This window comes from Leuciscus leuciscus, assembly GCF_965113295.1.
Source record: "Leuciscus leuciscus genome assembly, chromosome: 23".
In the NCBI taxonomy this organism is placed as follows: Eukaryota; Metazoa; Chordata; class Actinopteri; order Cypriniformes; family Leuciscidae; genus Leuciscus; species Leuciscus leuciscus.
Window position 1 is genome coordinate 19,318,820 of NC_138747.1, and position 23,023 is coordinate 19,341,842.

General features: G+C 36.4%; 1 protein-coding gene across 1 annotated transcript; it reads left to right on the forward strand.

The window, feature by feature from the left end:
- LOC309487575 (uncharacterized protein) lies at positions 1-11,408 on the forward strand (the record flags this gene model as incomplete). Its single annotated transcript, XM_082155303.1, has 5 exons — positions 1-688; positions 5,211-5,299; positions 9,373-9,483; positions 10,856-10,936; positions 11,349-11,408. Exons 1-5 carry the CDS (start codon positions 673-675, stop codon positions 11,406-11,408), a joined length of 357 nt encoding a protein of 118 aa, XP_082011429.1. The 5' UTR covers positions 1-672.
- Between the last annotated feature and the right edge of the window lie 11,615 nt (positions 11,409-23,023).

Sequence of the window (23,023 nt, forward strand, 5' to 3'; positions counted from 1 at the left end):
CTTACTATTTTAAATAAAGGTAATATTTTAATGCATTTTCAGATTATTATTTTTTAATTATTGATATAATTTTGTCATTATTTATTATCATTAATTTTTAATTCTGCTTTTTAAATACTGAAAATCATGACATTAATTCAGAAGTATTTTCTTTATTATTTCATTGTAATTTCTTTATATGTGAGAAACTATAGCTACCTTTACAGTATATTCATTACAAGGTATCATCATCATATTTGAGGGTTTAAAGTCCCCTGATCTAACACTTGTATTGGCCTGCTTCAGTGCCTATATAGTATTCAGAGTTGGACTCTCTTTTAAAAAAATGCATAGCTGGTTTTATCTGTTCACTGGGCTACAACCACTGGAGTCACTGGAGAGACTGTCAACAACAAACCAGTGCTTCTTCCCAAAGGTGTGACCTGTTGCATCTTGCCTCATGCTTGAAGATCTAAATACAAAGTGTGTCTTTCCTAACTGAGCAGTGTTTGCTTTATCAGATAGACCGCAATCAGTTCCCAAAGCATGTGGACGGATCTGCTATCAGGACTTTGAGCAATGTAAAATTCGGGCGGCCTGAACTGGCTGGATGTTTCTACAGCACGGAAGCAGGAGCAGTTCCCACCAAAAGAAGTGGACCATCCCAAGCCAACCATCTACCTAAACAGCAATATGCTGCGTGAGCAAGGTACTTTTGGGTTACTATATGGGATCAATATCCCGTCTAAAGTATTGCAGCCACGGATCAAAAAATAATAAGCGTGAATCAAAAATTTAAAAACACATGTAAAATATATTGCACAAACTGAAAAAAATAATGCAAAATGATCAGAATAGCAAACAACGTGGTCACGGATCAAAATATAATAAGCGTGAATCAAGAAATAACAAGCATGAATAAAAACTTTAAACGCATTAAAAGTTATTTTGCACAAAACTTAAACTTATGGTCATGCTTTCTTAAAAAGTATGTTTTCCTTGGTTTTATTACTCTGTACTTTGTGCTCTCTTGCATTTTCTGCTCATATTTTACTCTTTTGTACGCTTGTGCTGTTTTTCTCTTCACTCTTCTTTCTATGTTCTGCGCTTGCTTTCCCAAATGTTGCAGTTCGAGTTTCATGTAAATTAGGGCGGGCTTAAACGTCACTATTGGTCCACTAGTTCTAGATTGACAGCTACTCCTCTAGCCAATCAATCGAAGAGGGGAGTTGACGTCACACCAATGCGACTCGTGGCTACTGATGCTTAAGGCGGGCATACACCGTGTGACTCTTTTTCGGGCATGTTAGAATGTTTGGTCGCTCCTCGTGACTATATCGCACAGTTGAAGCAGAGCTACGAACCGATTGCCCTAAACTACGTTTTTTTTCCCTCACTGCGCCTGCGCGAAAACGGAAGTTTAACCATTTCATCTGCAGCAAAAAAAAGACAAAAAAAAATGAAAAGAGGGAGATCTTTAAGTTCTGTAGTTCAAACTAGCTACAAATTACTGTTGCTTACCTCTAGTTCGTGTTGCAAAAAAGATTAACCATTACCCACGTCTTCCAAGCCTGCGATGTACACTTTGCCTCTTTTATTAATTTGTTAAACAATGTTTTTGAAATAAAGCTGTTTTTAATTTTCATTGATAACTAATTATTGCAGTGTTCGGACATATTATAGCCTGTTAATAATTAATTATATGCCTATAATTCATTGTAATTGACCTAAATGTTTTAGACAATTTTCAATGAGGAGGAGTAAGCTTCTATGTACTATTTTATTATCCTCACAGCGCGTTGATTATGCGGTGATGTGCTATGGAATTATTGCGTGGTAAATTAATTATAATAGCCTATCAATTTAATAATAAAAGTAGCCTAGGCCTTCCCTAATAATACTACTAATAATAATACAATAATACTAATAATAATTTAATACATAAATTGGAAATGCTAAATCATCTTGATATTGATAGCTGATGCTTGTTTTGACAATATCTCTGGATTAGGGGTGTAACGGTTCTCATAATTCATGGTTCGGTTTGATACGATACACTTGTGTCACGGTTCGGTACAATTTCGATACAGCAAAAAGAAATGCCAGAGAAATTTCCTTGATAAATTTTTTTTTTTCTTTTTTTAAATTAAAACTAACATCATAAAGTATGATTTTTTTTTACTTTGAGCAATTCTGGAGCTATAATTGACTCTTCTTAGGAGCATATAAAACAAAACAGTAGTAATATTGTAATATTGTAGTAGTTATAAACAAATGTTTATTTTAGTTCAGATTAACATTTGAGGGCAGCAATTGTATTCATAATGTTAAAATAAAACCGACGTAATGTTACTTGAAGGCATTATAGCCTACTATTCCTGCCAAACTTCTATTGTTGCAGTGAGTGTTACTACAGTAAATCCATGGTGAATGTTGCTGATCTGTGGACACTGGAAAGTTCATTCATGGCACAATGTTTCTTCCAGGTTTCCACGTCAGCGCTGTTTGATCCGTTAATAACGGAGAAATGTGAATGTTTCTCACTAGATCTCGTAGCCAGGTAGACGTATATACCGGTAACAGGCACACATGCAGTTTAAAGGTGTCCTGCCATGGAAAGATTTTTGCCAGCTGAGTTGATGGTCGTCTTCCCTTGTATAAGCACCAGTAGCCACGAGTCGCATTGGTGTGACGTCAACTCCCCCCTTCGATTGATTGGCTAGAGGAGTAGCTGTCAATCTAGAACTAGTGGACCAATGGTGACGCTTAAGCCCGCCCTAATTTACATGAAATTCGAACTGCAACATTTGGGAAAGCAAGCGCAGAACATAGAAAGAAGAGTGAAGAGAAAAACAGCACAAGCGTACAAAAGAGTAAATATGAGCAGAAAATGCAAGAGAGCACAAAGTACAGAGTAATAAAACCAAGGAAAGCATACTTTTTAAGAAAGCATGACCATAAGTTTAAGTTTTGTGCAAAATAACTTTTAATGCGTTTAGTTTTTATTCATGTGTGTTATTTCTTGATTCACGCTTATTATATTTTGATCCGTGACCATGTTGTTTGCTATTCTGATCATTTTGCATAATTTTTTCCAGTTTTTGCAATATATTTATACGTGTTTAAAATTTTTTGATTCACGCTTATTCTTTTTTGATCCGTGGAGGCAATACTTTAGACGGGATATTGATCCCATATTACTAAACTACATTTTAACATTGAATAGTCACCTAAAATGACTTGCTCACATTAGATATTGTCAAATATTGTCAGATTGATTCAGCCTTATATATTATGTGTATGTGTGTGTGTGTGTGTGTGTGTGTGTGTGTGTGTATATATATGTATATATATATATATATATATATATATACTGTATATGTGTATATATGAAGTGCAAAAGCCTCTAAATGCCATCTGAAATTGTCTTATAGAATGATCATTTTTATCAAGCTTGTATATTTAAGTTCAATAATTTCACTTAAAGGGTAAGACCGAAAGCTTGCTAATAAATTGATCTTGCACAGTGTTTGAGTGTGTGGCTGGTGTATTTTTATAATCTTCCATGATGATTTAGTTTAGCAGCACCTCACTACAAGACTTTATTGACGGATGAGCGGTGGCTTTTTTCTATTTTTCTACTTAAAGGGTAACTAAACCCTAAACCAACTTTTTTTAGTTAATGATCTGTAAAAATGGGGCTTTATTAGTGCTGTTCATTGATTCGAGTAACTTTTAATTCTACAATATATGGTGTAAAAACGTCTGAGTGCTGCCCTCTTCAGATTGAACGGTGGCTACTGCAGTTGAATTTTCCTATTGGATGTTTGCGGTACTAAGTGACGTAAACAGGTTCCAGCTCACCACGCCCCTGGTACGAGCTCACCACGCCCTTGGTATGAGCTAGCGTAGATTTATCTGTATTGTACAGTGGTCAGGAGGGTACGTAGGTGTAGTGTTGCTGGTTGCATGAAGATTACGTATTAATTGTCATCTAAGTGAAATAACTGAACTTAAATAAACGAGCTTGATAAAAATGAGCATTCTAGAAGAAAATTTCAGATGGCACTTTTGCTTTTGCATCTGAACTCTTCATATATATATATGTGTGTGTGTGTGTGTGTGTGTGTGTGTGTGTGTGTGTGTGTGTGTGTGTGTGTGTGTATGTGTATATATATTTATATATATAGTAGGGCTGGGAATCGATTAAAAAAAATTAACTAATTAATTTCACAATTAGCTGTATTTAATTGCAATTAATTGCATTTCCCCCAAGCTTGTAATCATCAATATTTAAACTTAGAATCACCTAATTAAATTAAACACAGGGAAAAAAAGGAAGAGAAAATAGCCCTATATTAAAATAATATTAAACATCAATATATTAATATATTATTCTTTTTCAATAATCAATCAACATAATCAATTTAACAGATTTTTTAAATATATATATTTTTTTACTAATTATCAAAATAAAATATAGTCCTACAAAGCTATTATTACCAGAGCATGTGATCGTCAGAGCAGGTAAATTTACCATTGTTGCCCAGCATGACTATACCAGCTCAGTAGGGCTATTGCAAACAGAAGTCTTCTACTGAGAAATTTCAAGTTATTTGAGCGGACTTTGCCTTTCCAGTGCATGATCGGTACATGATTGGAGCGTTTGGGCCGTTAACGACAGAGCAGAACGCACAGCGCAAACACGGAGCGGAACATTGAGCAGAGAGTGAAGCGTGCCGACACACACACACGGAACGGAGAGCGCGGCGCACATACGGAGTGGAAAAGACCTGCTCGTGAAAGCTGCACGAGAATGAAACCTGATCGCCAAACACGGAGGGGCGGGACGGCATATTTTCGGCCTTTTCAATAGCAGCCGCAACAGGAAGTCAAAGTTCTGCGTTAATTGCGTTTTTTTTTTTTTTATGCGTTAAACATCTCAAATTAATCGCAAAGATTAACGTGTTAATTCCCCCAGCCCTAATATATATATATATGTCTGTATATATGTATGTATGTATTTTTTATTTTGATTTTTTATGGATTAGAAGTTAAAATTTTAATATTACTACATCAAAAATATTTTAGGTTACCTACCAAAATAAAATATTAAATAATTTTCATTAAAAAATTCAAATATACTCCAAAAATAACATACATTTTTCAATGATCTCTGTAATATAATATTTATTAATATCAAATATTTCTCTGATCTTCTTATTTTTTAGAGCCAGAACGGATGCTTTCAACTTCGCATACAGATTTTGTCCCCCTGAACTCTAGAAGACAGGAACTGAGCCCTAGCCATCTTCAGCGGGTAAAATATTGACATTTCACAGCAGATAAACTCCAGCTCACTGCTTTCACATTTATTCTGCAGTCCATGAAAAGCAAACATAGACATTGGTCTGTTTTTACACTGTCTTGAGCTGTGAGATGGGCCTTGGCTCTCCTGGTAGTGCTAAAGTTTGGTTAAAACCATGTGATGATAAGTAATTTACTTAAAGTCTCCATAAAACTGAAACTGTTTTCCCAGTTTTGGGGGGTTGTACAGTATAATAGTTGTTCAGTTACCTTGCCAACAACCTTAAGGGCCAGGACACACCAAGCTGACAGTCACAATTGTAAGGGAGCGCTGCTTTGTTTACGGTTCATATATTCGCATTCCTAGTTCACGTTCCCTTTTTTTTGAACGACGAATACAGACTACTGTCGTCTTCTGTTGTGGATGGTTATTATCTCTCACACAGGCGCAGAATGTACATGCTAGTTGGCCATCGGCTGTAGTTTTTGCAGAATGTTTAAGCTTAACTTTTTTGCCCAGATGCAGCCGACATGCTAGTTCGTCTCTGCTAGTTCTTTGACGTAGGTTTGATATAATTTACTAAGTTTTAGAGCTGATCTTGACCTTGTACTACTCTCTTTCTAGGTTAAATACAGTCATATCAGGCCCGAGCACAGCAAACATGACTTCAGGACAACCCACAACGATGTTTTTGTGCCCAAGCCCTACTGCAAGGCATCCCTGGACAACCCACCCCTACAACACATCAGCCATATGGCATTTTAAGTTGAAAAACATATAAATTACATTTACAAAAAAAAGGTCTCTAATCAAATGTATGGTTTATTCAAGTCTTAGCACAGGAAAATTAAACACAATCGACAGCTCCACTCCATCAAATAAGAGCAAATAGAAACAATTACTATTTGTTACTATTTAATGATGGACTTGCGTTTGTTGATCATGTTTAATGACAAACACCTGGTAATTCACACCATGAAAATAGAATAGGAACATGTGTGCAGATCTTTTTGCTTTTGACTTTAAATATTAAAAACTTTCAAAGCATCACTTTTTTCTATGTATGCTCTTTATAGAACCTTAAAGGGTCCTGTTTATCGCTTCATATATTGAACCTATGGCTCGTAAACATATTTCATCGCTAAACAATTAAATAACTGTTAAACACAAAAGTATTATGCAAACATTTAGTACATTTCTCCTTAAAGGGATAGTTTGCCCCAAAATTACAATTCTGTCATTTACTCACCCTCTAGTTGTTCCAAAGTGTCTTTTATCTGTTTAACATAAAATAAGATATTTTGAAGAATGTCAGTAACCAAACAGTTGATGGGCCCAATTGACTTCCATAGTATGAAAAAAAAAATATATATATATATATATATATATTATGGAAATCAATGGGGTCCATCAACTGTTTGGTTACTGACATTCTTCAAAATATCTTATTTTGTGTTCAGTAGAAGAATGAAATTCATACAGGTTTGAAACAACTTGATGGTGAGTACTTTCATTTTTGTGTGAACTATCCCAACTATCCCTAAATTTGTATGAATTTTTTTTGTAATAAAATATTTTAATGAACTGTATAGGTCATAAAATTGAATAAAATATACAAATAAATATATTAGAACTAAATCCATAAAATTATCAATTAGTCAAGAACCTTACAGGGTTTTATATAGAACCTTTTCTTCTAAGAGTGATATGCCCTTTCAAAATCACATCAAGATTTGGCACACAACATCATTACCTCCATAACCACAAGTGTGAAAAGTTTTATCAGCATAAAAGAGTGCTTTGTGGTGTGTTATGACAACAGAACATGTCCTACTTACAGATCAAATAAGTGTGTGTGAGTGAAAGCTCAAGGTTAAATGGCAATCCCCAGAGCTCATGGTATTAATGACTACAAGAAGTGTGTCAGACGGCGACTAACTCACTGACCTCAAACAGCACATTTGGACCAATGTGTAAAATATCATGGGAGAGTGCCAGAGGTTTCCCAGTAAAATATGCTGCTGTCTGCCAGTATAGGTCTGTGTTTGTGTACTAAAGTGGCATGATCCTCTACCTGTATTTAAACAGAGCCTGTGTGTTATCAAACCATATGTTGGAGTAATAGTGCCGTGTCGAACTCAACCTTGCATTCTCGCACTCAAAACAACAAACACAAACTCTACTCCTGTTACAAGTTGTAGCCTTGGACTTGAGATTTTTTTACATAAACACCAGTTCAACATTTCATTTTTAGTGATGTTTGGAGGGGGTCAATTCTATGATACACCTTGTAGTATTGCCTTTGTAAATCAACACAATTAACAATATTGACATCATCATATAAATGTCATGTCATGTATGTGTATGGCGGGGGCTCTAAAGACAGAATTAGGCGTGCACCTGATAGGAGACCTGTCTCTCTGTGGTGAGCTGGTGCCCTCTTACATCACAGGGCACCACAACTTCCAATAGGAAAATTCAACTGCAGTAGCCACCGTTCAACCTGAAGAGGGCAGCACTCTGACGTTTCTTATACTGTCTGGTTTTACACCATATATTGTAGAATTAAATCACTTTATACCCAAATGTCAAAAAAAATTACTTGAATCAATGAACAGTATGAATAAAGCCCCAGTCTTACAGATCTTTAACTAAAAAAAGTTGTTTTAGGGTTTAGTTACCCTTTAACGTTACCGGTTTAGACGTCAGACGCCTGAACCCCACTTAATCCCGGCAGCATTACAACAACAAACAGAAAATGTTACAATTATTTAGAAAGACAAACATACCGATTAACAACATTAGTTGTTTCCTATTTCGTATCTCGGAAGCGGAAGTCGTCCTAGTTCAACTTAACAGGTTTAAGTTGGGGTTCATAGGTGGGGTAAAATTTGAACGTTATAGCGGAGAATGATAGACTGTTTAAACATTAAATATATTTTTGTGTGTTCCTTGCTCATATAGCAAAAGAAAAACTCCACAATAGTGTTTTCACAACTTTCAAAAAGAGGGGAAAAAAAATTAGACTGATAACGGCAGTCAGAAGAGAGAATGATGCCATTTTTACCGTCACTGCCATAGCCGCTATTTTAATGTGATGCAAATGTAATAAAATACATAGTGTTATAAATATACAGTACAGGCCAAAAGTTTGGATACATTACTATTTGTAATGTTTTTGAAAGAAGTTTCTTCTGCTCATCAAACCTGCATTTATTTGATAAAAAATACAGAAAAAAAAGTAATATTGTGATATATTATTACAATTTAAAATAATTAGTTTTCAATTTATTATAAAATTAATATTAGATATACGTTTAGCATGTGCATGTTTATAATGCATCAGCCAGTTTGATATTAAATGAAATAAATAGAAACATTTGCTAATTTACTTATAGAAAAAAAAAAAAAAATTATAAAATGGCCCCCTGCCTGGGGTAAGAAGCCTCCCTGGATAAACTTTTACAGAATGTAAAAGTATTACCCCAATGGTCTAATTTTATCTTTTTACTTCAAAATAAAAAAAAAACTAACTTTTACACCACAAATCTAAAAACATGAGTGTGTCCACACATCCCTCATTAACAAATAGACACAAACAATTTCAAGTTTTGACACAAAATGACACGTTGTCCAGACACAAAATTAGACCAATTAACCTCGAAACGGTTTCGACTGACTAAATCTCATAAATGTTGATATTCAGATGAAATGACAAAATTAAAAATAGCATAGCCGTTCATCAAAAGTGCTGAGATGAGATTTTGTGTCATCTATGGTCAAGAGAAAAAATTAAGGTGGGGTGGGGAAGGGTCATCTTTCTCCATCTTACCCTAGATTATGCATAATTACATGTTGTTAACTAATATTACTCCGTAACAGGGATACCTTAAAATGGATTATAAGCACGTTTTTCGAAACCAACATGAATGAATTTCTAAGAGCTTTGCGCATGTGTTTTAAACTAGATTTTTATTGTTCAACATGGCACATTCTGAGATTTTATACAGTCGGGGACCGATTGTTCAACCGGAGTTTGATGGGAGAACTTGGAATAGCTGTGGTCTGTTGGTTTCATATTTCAGGTTGCAGAGCTGGAGGCTCAGAGCAGGGTTTCTGCTTCCAGTGAGACTGGGAATGAGGAGCTCACACAGTCTGTGGCAGAGATGGAGGCCCTTATCAAAGCTAAAGATGAGGTAAAGATTATGTAATAACAGTGCCAACTTACACAGCAAGAAACTCCAGTCGTGTCCCAAATGATGCACTATACACTATGAACTTATACTATGTACTCAACCATGTAGTGCATGAATTTGATACGGTTTTGTCATTCAACATTAAAGTCTGATAGCCCCTCCCCCTCCGCTATGTAAGGAAAGCTGTGACAGTTGAGAGCATGAATTGTCCAACATTCCACCATGTCTACACTGGACGCTTATGACTTGTTACGACACACCAGGAATAGATTGATCCCATTATATTCAATAGCGCTGTCACAGCCGCTCCAGACCCTGTATTTTCAACATCTTTTTAAAATAAAATTATTTATTATAAAACTGCACTGCCTGGCCAAAAATTCTCTGTTTGGATTTAAATAGGCAAATGCTAAAGAGTCTATAATTGGATCATTATTGTTCTATTTTCTAGCATGTTTGGCAACAGTTCTTCTAACACTTATTTATGGAGTGTGTGGCTTTTCATTTCTTAAACAACCATGTAGGAAAACACATCATGGCCATATTCCAGGATGACAATGTCAAGATTCATCAGGCTCAAATTGTGAAAGAATGGTAATGAGGGAGCATGAAGAATTGTTTTCACACATGAATTGTCACCTCTGGGTCATTTAAAGTCTTTGGGATGTGCTGGTGGAGACTTCACAGAGTGCTTGACCCTCTTGCATTGTCAATACAAGATCTTTACCAAAAATGTACAGTATGCACCTCTTGATGGAAATAACATCACAACATTTATTTCCAACAAGAAGCGCATACATTTTTTTTATCAAGATCTTGTCAAATGAATCTTCATGCTCCCTCCCAACCATTTTTTCACATTTTTCCAAGGGCTTTCGTAATGTTAATAAATCTTTAATACCTTCCTGGTCATCCATGAATATGATTTCTGCTCGAGTCCCGTACTCTCCACCGGCTGTAGAGGTGAAGACAACAACTCCCATGATTCCGCGAAATCAAAGCATCATCAAGCTACGCCTTTGTTTTGAATAAGTGACCTCTAGTGGTGAAAAATTACATGGTGTGCCTTTAAGAAATGAAAAGCTTCACAATCCATCAATTAAGGTTAGAAGAACTGTTGCCAAACATATACTGTAACATGATAGAAACATAATAATCACTACAATATGATCCAAACATATACTTTTAAGCATTTTCCTATTTAAATCCAAACAGCGACACTTTTTGGCCTTGCAGTGAATGTGTAGGCTATATGTATACAAACAGCCCATGTAAAACATCTCAGTTAAATCCGACGAATTTACATTGAAATAAAGTAGAACTCCTTTTTCATTTCACTTGTAAGATGAACAAGTTAGTAAAGTTGTTATAGGAAATAAAGACTCTGCGGGGCAAGAAACCAGATTTTAGTGAGCTGGAGAAAGAAAAGGAAGAGGCCAGTCAAAGGATGCAGGTACATTTCTTTATTAACTTTACTACTAGGTGTGTACAACAGAAGTATTTTCAATAGCTTCGGACTTCACTGTATAAATATGATTATGTTTTGACCATGCACTTACTGTACCGCAAATATTGCGTGGTAGCCTACATTCTTGCACGGTGGGTGACGCACAGAAGCTCGGGGAAAACACGGGTTGTCAAACCATTCGCGAGCTCTGCAGGAGTACATGAATAGTTTCATTAATAGTGTTCCCCGGACATTTATCGACCATGTCCATAAAAGAGGGCTTTTATAAAATTGCCGGTAAGATATATTGATAGGGTGACATCATTTTTTTTTTCAAAAAGCAAATTTCACAAATGTACTATACAATACATGTTAAGAATTATTTTAAATCTTTTTTATTCTGTTAATCTTATGATAGGATTCCCTAGAGTCATTGCAACATGTATGCAGTCTATTGCTCCAATCTCCACTGCTCTAGGGCAGCGGTTCCCAAACTTTTTTTCCTGCGCACCCCCTTCTATGTCCCAACCGGGTTGGCGCACCCCCAATCCCCACTTCAAAAACATAACGTTTGTTTTATCGCCATATAAAGACTCATGTTTAATCATGCGCAAATAACCAGAATACGGAGTGTATTAGTATTCCCAGTAGGCCTATATGTAGGGCTGGGTATTGTTCAAAATCTTTCGATCCGGTGCCAATTTCGACACCTCAGTTTCGATGCCGGTTCCTAACGATACTTTTTTCGATACCGATTTTATGAAATCCATTTTAACATAACACATTACCTCAGAAAAACGTTGGTTTTATTTTTTTCAGTTTGACTCATGCTCCTTAGCCAGTGCACAAAGGAACAAAAAAAGCACAAAGGAAGAATATTTTGTATATATATATATATATATAAAAGAGCTCACCAAAGCTGAATTTGTTTGATCAAAAATACAGTAAAACTTGTAATATTGTGAAATAGTATTACAATTTAAAATCTTATTTGAATATGTTTCAAAATGTAATTTATTCATGTGATGTCAAAGATGAATTTTCAAAATCATTACTTCAGTGTCACATGACCCTTCAGAAATATGAAAACAGTTTGCTGCTTAATATTTTGGAAACTATAATTTTTTTCATGATTCTTTGATGTATAACATTTTCAAAAGAACAGCATTTATTTAAAAACGAAATATTTTGTAACATTACACATGTGACATGTTTTAAAGTTTTAAGTTTAAAAAAATTCTGACTAACCAACACATTTTTGAACGGCAGTGTACATTCAGTAGGTCATTAATGCAATATAAACACTATCAGACGGAGCAACTTTCTGCTCTTATGTTTACTCCGTGCACTGTCAAGGGCTTCATCATATTTGTCATGGTACCGGTCTTTGCGGCAATTATTTTACAGCAAATACTGCATCGCGCGCTGTTGGCATCGAGCCAGGAGAAATGTAGCCACACTTTTGATCGACTTTTCCACATCTTTATGGTATTGTGTGTGTGTGCTCACATCTCATATGAGTATGTGCGCGGAGAGTTTGTGTGTGTGTGCTCGGGTCACATTGAGTATGTGTATGTGCGCGAGTTTGTGTGTGTGCGCGCGCGCGCGTCTCATATGAGTATGTGCGCGGAGAGTTCGGCACGTCTCGTGTGTGTAGAGTTTGCTTGTATGTGCGTGAGCGACTTTAGGTGTGTTGTTGTGCATTTCATGTATTTGTTTTATCAAAAACTAAATAAAAGGAAAAGGAATTTACAAAGGAAATGTTTACTGTTCATGTTTTTTTATTGTATGGAAAAATCCCACTTAAAAAAACAGACCGCCATTACATTTTTCCTCTCGCGCACCCCCTGGTGGTAGCTCGCGTACCCCTGGGGGTGCGCGTACCACACTTTGGGAATCCCTGCTCTAGGGGAACATGAGACAGATTATGTTAATAGGAAGTCCTATCACAGCCTTAATGTTCAGGTAGAGATGATGTGAATATGTGAGATGATTGTTTTCTGTGAGATGAATCTTTAAATTAATAGTAACATTAACAGATATAACAATGATCTACTAAACATTTCATCTGCAGACGACTTGTGGTCATGAACGTATGATCAAGTTTGGATGCCAAATGGCCTGGCTCCAGTGCTTGACTCACGAATTTTCCGTGAGTCTGTGTTGTGTCAGTACTTTGAGAAAAGCAAGTTAAATTTGGTACAGTACAAAACACTTAATTTGAACTGAGATAGAAAAACCTACACAATAACCCCACTACAATGACCCTCAGACAGGGCCACAGCACCGCTTCAGTGTGGCCCTCAGTAAAACCAGCGTGAAGATAGAGATGACCTTTGGCATCCTAAAGGCACGTTTCAACTGTGTTCGGCGCTTCAGAGTCACCAGAGCGGACCACCCAGCTGGTGCAGATGTAGATGCAATCACCATACAATATTACACTTAATAAAAGCACATTGAAACTACAGATAGGTCTCAAACTGTTTTATTGGTTTTGTGAGATGGGAGGGAGAAAGAGAGCAAGAGAAAGTTGCATTAATAAATATTCATACTAAAGTGTTACTTGGTTAAATAAGTTCACATACTGAGATCAGTTTTATCCAGCTGTTTGATCTCAATTTTTTTATAAATTTTTTTGGAGCCTCCTCAGCTCACAGTCCAGCTCCTTTAGTGTGCAGTCTAGTTCAAGACTCCTTTTGTACAGGGCCCTGACTAAGTCTGTTTCCACCTGAAACATAATTCCACCACAAACATGATCATTACAAGTTTTCTTGAGGCTCATCAAATCACAAAAAGTTCCTTGACTTTCTACAAACACAGGACTGACTGTAATTTATGTCAAGGGTTTTAAATCCTTACACATTTCTTCTGAAGCCCATTGAGGTAGAGGCCTCAGTTTCTGGGGAGGGTTGTGAAAAATCCTACAATAAAAGAGATGTATAAGGGCCAGTCCCTTTTTTATGCCACACATTCAAATGTTTGCCATAATAAAAAGCCCAGTGCATTCACATTAGCAACTGTCTGAGAACACATAGACAGAGTGTCTTCATCATTTCCTCCACCCTAATAAATAAAAATAGGCCAATGTAAGGCATAACTGTTGTAAAGTAGGTTATGTTTGGTGTTCTGTCTGCTGCATACTGACCTCTGTGTGGGAGACTGTGTGTATGTGTGCTGGCTTCAACAGGGACACTGTATTTCCCTCTACTGCAGAACATACAGTCAGACATATTTAAAACTTACAAGTAGTAATGTATTGCACACGTACCCAGTGTTACTTGCTTAGAGGAGCCAGCACCAGGGTAATCCCATCCATAATCGGCAGTCGCTTATTGCCTACTCAGAGCCAACTCCTCCGCCACAGTGTATTCTGGTTTTCTGAATTTAACTCTTTATTTCTGTTTGCTGCAAACAAGTGTTTGTGATAAAATGTTCACAAAAGTGATAAAAGGTTGTGGTAAATACTCACCACTTTGAATTATATTTTTATATTTTGTTTTTATCTGCTGCCAAGAACATTTGGAGTTGGGGTTGCATCTAAAAATCAATGAATATTAATCTTTCTTAGTACATACATGCACATTTTTTATATATTATAAAAATAGGCTATATATTACACGTATAGGCAACACATACATATGTACATACATAATTTTACATAAATATAGAACGTATTTGTTTAACTTACACATTAACAATCAGCAATCTTTGTCCAACAGTCTTCTCTTGCTTTGGAAGCAGAGACCGTATTGTTTCGAGCTTGAAATACATATTTAAATTCATCGTAATTCTGAATGATTATCTCTTGCTCCTCCGCGGAAAAATATATTGCTCTCGCTCTTCCCGCGATTGGTTGTTCAGTGTTGACGTCACTCTTTTATGTGCACGCGCACGTGGAGTAATCATAACTTCAGGATCAAAGCCTGAGTTGACAGAGAAAGTTGATGAGCTGCATCATGGTACCAATAAAGCCTGATTGCATCGGTTTGGTTTTGTCAACTCAAAACTAATCCTGTAACCCCGAGTTTGTTCAGCTACCTTCATGGTACAGGCCCCCGCCCTATAACCTCAAAGACATTTGCACATATACTATTTTTCTATTGTGTGCCTGTTGTTGTTGGTTTTATATGAGTTCCCAATAAAAGTATTTGCTTTGTGTGTACACGTCCTTTAATTTTTACTGTTGTTTCCCAACCCCAAACCCTACTAAGATAGCCTTTATGATAGTTTATGAAGATAATAAAGGAATAAAGTGCTGCACTGATTGCTTCACCATGTGTGTTTTGGTATAAAATTCACTTGTTTTGGGATCAAATTTAATTATGATAGTTATGGTGCATTTTAAAGCAGTGTTGCTTGCTATGTTTTTTTTTTTAAATATATATATAAAATAGTATCCAAAGTAGCTTTTTTAAAAGAAATGTTGTGCTTCATTGTAGAATGATGCATGATACTCAGCAAAATATGATATAAAATATAAACAGATTATTCTCCCTGTCCTCTATGGAGGACCAAACCTGCAGAAATTAAAAATTAATAGATAAATAAATAAATAGATAAATAAATGTGATAAATAGATAAATAAATGTGATAATAGGAAAAGAAAGAAAGAAAGAAAGGACTTGATAAAATAAATATGATTCATTTTTAATCAAATTCATTTTTGTATTATTTTTCCCCTTAATGTATTATTTTTCTGCTTTTATACATTTTTACATTTTTAAAAAATCGTTTTAACTTTTATTTATTCGTTTATTTATTTATTTATTTTTTATATTTATTCTTACATTTATTGTTTAGATTTATTTATGCATTAATTTATTTATAGATTTATTTATTTCCACATGTATTTATTTTTAGATTTATTAATTTATTGATTCATTTATTTTTACATTTCTTTGTGTAACATGGAAATGAGGAAGGCGGTCCTTGTGTGCATCATTGGTTGAGAGCTCACGAATAGAATCGTCAGGCTTAGCTAATAGAGAGGAGATTTTTCAACAAAAAAAATGGCAGCAAGAAATTATTCGTTGTCCAGTTTGCTACGGGATGTGGCAGATTAGCTGGAGAATTGTAAGTAATTTTCACCTAATCGCATTATGCCGAAATATTTTGTAGCGTCAACTATTTTTCCAGAAATAATAACACGAAGCTGAAACTACTTATGTGATCCCTCTCAGCATCGTCGTCGTCATCGAGTGTGGAACCGTCGGCGTCGACGTCAGACGCTGGGTTTATGACACCCAGTGGATGGTTGGTTTTCAATTACCTGTATATTTCAAATTACCTGTATGTAAGCAGCACACAGTGCAGTGTTGATGTTAAAACTGTGTTGTTACAATGTTTAAAGTGGCTGACAATAAATATTCTTATTATAAATAAAACTGCCTGTTTTTTTGAGCTGTGCATAACTGTAGCTGAATAGTTAGGCCTACTACGCTACTGTATTTTAATATTGGTCATTATGGTGGTACTTGGAGAGCCAAATATATTCTGAGGTGGTACTTGGTGTAAAAAGTTTGAGAACCACTGCTCTAGCTATTTGTAAAACGTCCGCCATAGTACACACCTGTCAGCACCACCCGACGTCACTACAAAGCCAGAGTAATCGAGCAAAGCGCCTCAATCAACGATGAACCAATGGTAAGCAAGACCAACCCACCTAATTATCATACAAGACAAAGAAATGTAAAAATAAATGAATCAATAAATAAATAAATCTATAAATAAATGAATGCATAAATACATAAATCTAAACAATAAATGTAAGAATAAATAAAAGTTAAAAAGATTTTTTTAAAATGTAAAAATGTATAAAAGCAGAAAATAATACATTAAGGGGAAAAAAATAATACAAAAATGAATTATTAAAAATGAATCATATTTATTTTATCAAGTCGTTTCTTTCTTTCTTTCTTTTCCTATTATCACATTTATTTATCTATTTATCATATTTATTTATCTATTTATTTATTTATCTATTAATTTTTAATTTCTGCAGGTTTGGTCCTCCATAGTCCTCAGGCAACATATGAAACTTTAAATGTGTTATTGTATTTATGTTTAGTGAAGCTGATATAATTTGAGTCAGTACTCATCATATGAGCCTTTATATTAATATTAATAATTTGGGGAAATTGTCTAGAAACTCATTATCCTGTTACACGGTGGTCCTAAAAGTATAGTCATATTTTAAAATGTCTGAGTATCATTGCATTATATAACAAAATATTAAACCAAGTAGATTCTACAAACAATTTTTTTTGCAACCTGAATTGATATTTTGTTTTATATAATGCAAATCCATTCATACATTTACATTTGATTTAAACTACATTTGATTTCAAATTAATTTAACTTCTACATTATAAGTTTGTTTATATATATATATATATATATATATATATATATATATATATATATATATATATATATATATATATATATATATGTCTCCATTTCAATTTTTAAACGTCACAGGACGACTTGATCCAGTATTTCTGGTAAGCATTTTGCAATTTGGTAAGCAGTATATCAACACGATCTAGATACATAAAAGTGGTTACTTGTTATTGTTTTGGGGACCACTATTAATAAATGTGCCTGATTGCAGTTGACCCAATACTGCCACCTACTGGAGAGTAAAAGCTCCTCAACCTAAAAGTAAACGGAGTATTTTACGGAGTATTTTAAATAATTACTTAAACCTCTTCGACAACTCCAAATAACTTGAAAGTGAGCTACGCAGAGACCCGCTACAATGGTTGTCTTGGAAAACATTTAATAATTAATGTCTCCACAACAAATTGAAAAGTCTTTGGTACCCCCCTTTGCCTTTCTGTTTGGACAAGAAAGTAGCAAGAATGAAACAAGGTAAAATCATTTTATGATTTTATGTATTAAATATGTATGTGTATTACATAACCCAATGTAAAATGCATACAATTCTACATGTATTCATTCGAACAACATTTTGGCGGGAATTGTGTGGCGACGAAAAGGAATTGTGACACCATAGAGGCTTCGACGCAACAGAAGAGAGATTTGTTTGAGCTGCTTTAAGCGTTTCAATCATAGACTGTAAAAAAAGATGGACGACGCCCCTTCGCTCTCTTCCATTGATGAGAACTGAAGCCGCCAGTGTCCCGATATGGCGCTGACATATTGGAACTTGAGTCTGTGCAGTAGCGATCTCGGGACCAGACCTGCGCAGTAGTGAGCAGGAAGTAAAGCCGCAAAATCAACGCTCCGCCCTCACTCTCGCAGAATGCACTCAGGGAGAGTGGATTCTGCACACTTTAAAAAAAAAATTATTGCAGTACAACAAGAGGCTTGTTAAAATAAAGTAAATACAATCTCCTCAGTCCTCTGAAGATCCCGAAAAAAATGTCCGTTGGTGCTTCAGTGACTACTTCGCTCAGAGAACCTGTCAATCACAGCTGTCAATCATGACGTTACACCACCGCATCACGTAACTAACTAAAAACCAACTTATTTTTGAAACAGACACTTGAACTTACATCAGCGTAATAAAAACGACAGAAAATCAAAGAAACCACCTTTGGAAAAAAGATATTTGAAGTGTAATTTAATTGTTTAGTTGGTCTCACGTCCTGTTGAATAACACGGGGCTTATGACCTATACTAGGATCAGTCACCGGGGGGCGATCGAGACGTTTTGGCTTCACTTTTCAGGGCTTGTGCGGCACGCTTGGTTTCAATAGATTTCAGTCGCACTTTTTTGCTTATTAAAATCGTATTAAAAGATGATTCCGTCAAGGACTTCAAATGTACCAATTTTGGATGGAGGAAACTACATGTATAGAACAATGTACAAGAGCCACTTTAAATCATATGACAACACCGCCATGAAGAAAAGAGATGTTGTCCTTCAGCCCGTCTCAAAACTTGTACAGCGTGGAGACCAGAACTACCAGGGAAAGGACCAGACAAAGACAGCGCTGCCCTTCCCATCGCATCCACTAATCCCTGTCATCCCGCCAATGATAACCGGCCTCACGATGCAGAGATCCAACTTTAAAATGCATTCTGAGAGCAGGCGTGGAGACCTCGAGACTACTCAAGCAGACTTCAAGCCCTTCAAGACTGCAGCCCAAAATATTCGTCCCACCACCGCAGTCAGATTCCCGGGGAATAAACGTCCTGAAACTACGTACCCCAAACATGAAGTGTCATCAGACCTCAGAGCAAAGGAAACAGTGAACACAGGTACCCACTGCACACCAAAGTCCCTTTCTATTGTGCATACTCTCTACTGAGCATTTTTCTTTATACCTTCTTTGAGTTTGTCTAGGAACACAATATCATCCTGAGAAATTGTCTTTTCATCTGCTGTGACATCCTTAAAGTCCGACTCGAGTACACGGATTGCATCCATAGGTGTCAAAGCTGGAATCTCCTTTGTGGCTATTCTGTGACAAAGACTGACTGATGTTGATCCGTTGATACCTGGTGTGGAGCAGCCCACAACACTCCATCCTAAGTCAGTTACAATAGCATAAGGTTCATCATCTTTACCTAGTATGACTTGCCTGGGAGCTAGCACTCTGTGGCAGTTGTAGCCAATAAGTAAACCTACTTCACAGCTGAGAAGAGGTGACATTTCGTCTGTGATTACCTTCAAGTGACTCCAGTTCTTTGCCGTTTCCTGCGTTGGTATGTGATCACGATTGACAGGAATACACTCCTTGGTGTATACTGGAGGCAGATTGATATGTACTGATGAATTGTACCCTCTCACTCGAAGATCAGACACTCTTTTACTTTTAATTATCATACTGTCTCCCATCATGGTGGTAAGTTTGAGTTTTATTGGCTGAGTATCCACTTGCAGTGCATTACTCACTTCTTCATCAATGAAAGTGGTGTCACTCTGAGTGTCTAACAAAGCATAGACAAGCTGTTCATTGGATGGATTTTTGATGGACGACACCCATACAGGAACAATCATGGATGTAATGACTGAACGACCTTCTCTTGTGATATTAAGCGACATGGCATCTGTAATCTCACTCTCACGTGCACGCTCCTTGCTTACCGTTGGTTGCTTTCTGTTTCCATTATTCTCATAGTTGTAATCATGAAGACATGTGGGATGTCGCAGTTTGCATACATCACATGTGTGGCGACGACGACAATCCTTAGCACAGTGACCTGGTTTCATACACCCAAAACAGAGTTTGTTGTCTTTGACATAGGACCTTCTGTCTTTCAGAGACTTTACCTTGAATTCTGGGCACTTACAGAGTTGATGGCTGTCATCTTGACAAAACATGCATGGTGTTTGTTTTTAACTGTCCTTTAGCCATTGTCTGTTTATCACTGTTTACTGTTGTTTGTGTTTTGAAGACAATCGCCTTGTGTCTTTTGGTTTCATTTGAGATTCTTCTCTCATGAGGTGACTCACGTGAATGAAGAGCATGTAGAGAAGTGATAGGATCACACACTATTTCCGCTTCAGTTGACATGAATTTAACAAAGTCTTGAAAGCTTGGAAATTCCTTGCCATCCATAAGTGATGTTGTGACTTGGCGGTTCCACCTGGAGGCTGCCCAGTCAGGAAGTTTCTGTACCAGCTTTTGATTCTCTTCACAGTCGCTTAATATTTCCAGGCCTTTAACATGAGGTATGGCTTCCAGGCAGGCATTTAAGAAGTCTGAAAATGTTCTCAGGCCTTCTGCATCTTTGGATGGTATTCTTGGCCACTTTGACAGCTTTTCACGGAATGCTCTTTGAATGACAAATGGCTGCCCGTATCTTTGGTTAAGCTTGTTCCAAGCATCTTTGTACGCTTCTTCATTACGATAAAAGGTGCCTTCAAGATATTTGTGTGCTGAGCCACTGACATACTTTTTCAGATAATAGAGTTTATCAGCTGCAGAGATGTCTTTTCTATCTATAAGTGACATAAATGAGGCTTTCCAGTCCACAAACTGAATTGGGTCTCCATTGAACACTGAAGGCTCGGGTATGGGTAACCTGTTGATGGCTATGCTGTCCTGAACTGCCTTGAGCAAGATGAGACACTTCACTAAGAGATGTTGACTGGACAACATTGTATTGCTGTTGTGTCGTTGGGAAGATTTTGTTTTTCCGACTTTCACGTTCATTCTGTATAGACTGACTCTTTGTCTCTTGCTTTATTCCTTCATCATATGATTTTACTCTGGCCCGAGCAACTTCTAAATCCTTTTCTATCTGCAGCTGTTCTAATTCAAACCTTTGTGTTTCTAGCTCTTGTCTGAGCTGCTCTTCTAGAGTTCTTATTTTTTCCTTTTGCATTATCTTGTATTCAGCCTTTTTTGCAGCCAGCTCTGCCGCCGCATCACATGCATCAATTTTACGTCTTAAATCAGCAGCGGGTGTAATGTTCCCTTATTTCACTGAAGATTTTTATGATACAATTCTTTTTATCATCAAGAGAGTCAGCAATGTCAGCAAGCTGCTTATCAGAGATGTCTGATTTTAAGTCATGTCTTGCTTTACGAGCATCTAATTTCCATTGGTCATACAAAGCCGTTAACCTTCTTTCTTTCTTACAGCACTCATCTTTCTGGTAAGCAAGCATTCTCTCAGTAGGAATATGTGGACGTTCTGAAAGTCGAGGGAGTTCTGCACTGTCTTATACATGACACTGAAGTTCAGATGTATTTTTATCTTTACATTTAACAGCTTTTCCATCCTTTTCACCTTCTGATTCCATCTGCAGCAGGCTTTCAGATTCTAGATCGTCAGTATCAATTTCCATAGTCAACTCACTTTTATGGCGTTCCAGCTCTTTAGACCATCACGCTGATTCCATCGTGTTGCAATCCGTTAACGATCGTCACGTTGCTCCCATGAACAAGCACGTGCAGCGGGGATGTGAACCAGCGAAGGTGAAGCTCTTACTGTAGCGGACCCCGCCCGAATGATGGCCAAAACTTTACTGATGTTAATGAAGTTTATTGAGTCCGTTTTCACTCCAAAAATCACCGTAAGAGCTAAACAAACAAAGCACAAGAAGCGCGAATTACCGACTAACTTGTTAGTTCAAAACTACATTTAACATTAACTAGTAACATTAACATACAGCGAATTACACAAAACAGTTATCAAATATATACAGACCTTATGCCTTTTCGAGGGGTGCTTAACAAAGTTGCAAACGAAACGTTATAGCGGAGAAACAACTCTGATGAACTTAGACTGCGTGCTCTCCCTTTCCTTCCCCGTAGACTACAATACCCGTCAAAATAAAAGTCCCTCCTTAGTAAGACAGATAATGCTTTTCTTAAACCCATTTAAACTCACAGAAATATAAAAAATGTGTTCAAAAACGAATTAGAATATTTATCAAAGCAAAGTTTGTTACACTCACAGTCCATTGACTTGTGTATTTTATGAGTGGATATAAGATGCTTTCTTTTTATCAATAAGGTGTCGGGTCAAGTCTGAAAGAGGACAAAATGGATGAATTCAGATCCAACTGTCCTACACTGTAAAAAATGTCTAACCTCTCCAAGTCAAAATTTTCTAGTGACTGGTCACATCAAAATTTTTAAATTGGCCCAAGTGCAATTCTTGTTGCAATAGTCTGTTAACATTGGCTCAATGAGAAATAATACGTCAGACTAATTGAAAAATTTAGATGTGACCAGTCACTAGAAATGTTTGACTTGGGGATGTAATTTTTTTTTACAGTGTACTCTTCCTCATCTTCAGTTCGCACAGAAGGTAGGCCTAATTCTTCTATATCATTTGCTGTCGTTTCAGAGACAACCAATAATGTTACAGTTCAATAACATCTTTCTTCTTTCTATGTCTTTCGTTCAGACACAACGAGAAAAGAAACTGGAAAAACAAACAACATATTCCAGTTGTTTCAGTCAATCAGGTGCTTACAGGTAAGTTACTGATAACCTTCCTGCTTAAACACAAAACACGTATAAAACCTAACAGGAAAGCTTTGTGAATAACATTTGATCGCACATACTTTCCAGTTGAGAGCAGTGTACGTGTGATAGGAAATCTAAAAAACATTTTTTTTTTTAACAGCACTGCTAAGTTCAGGGAATGTCAGCCTCCCAAGGT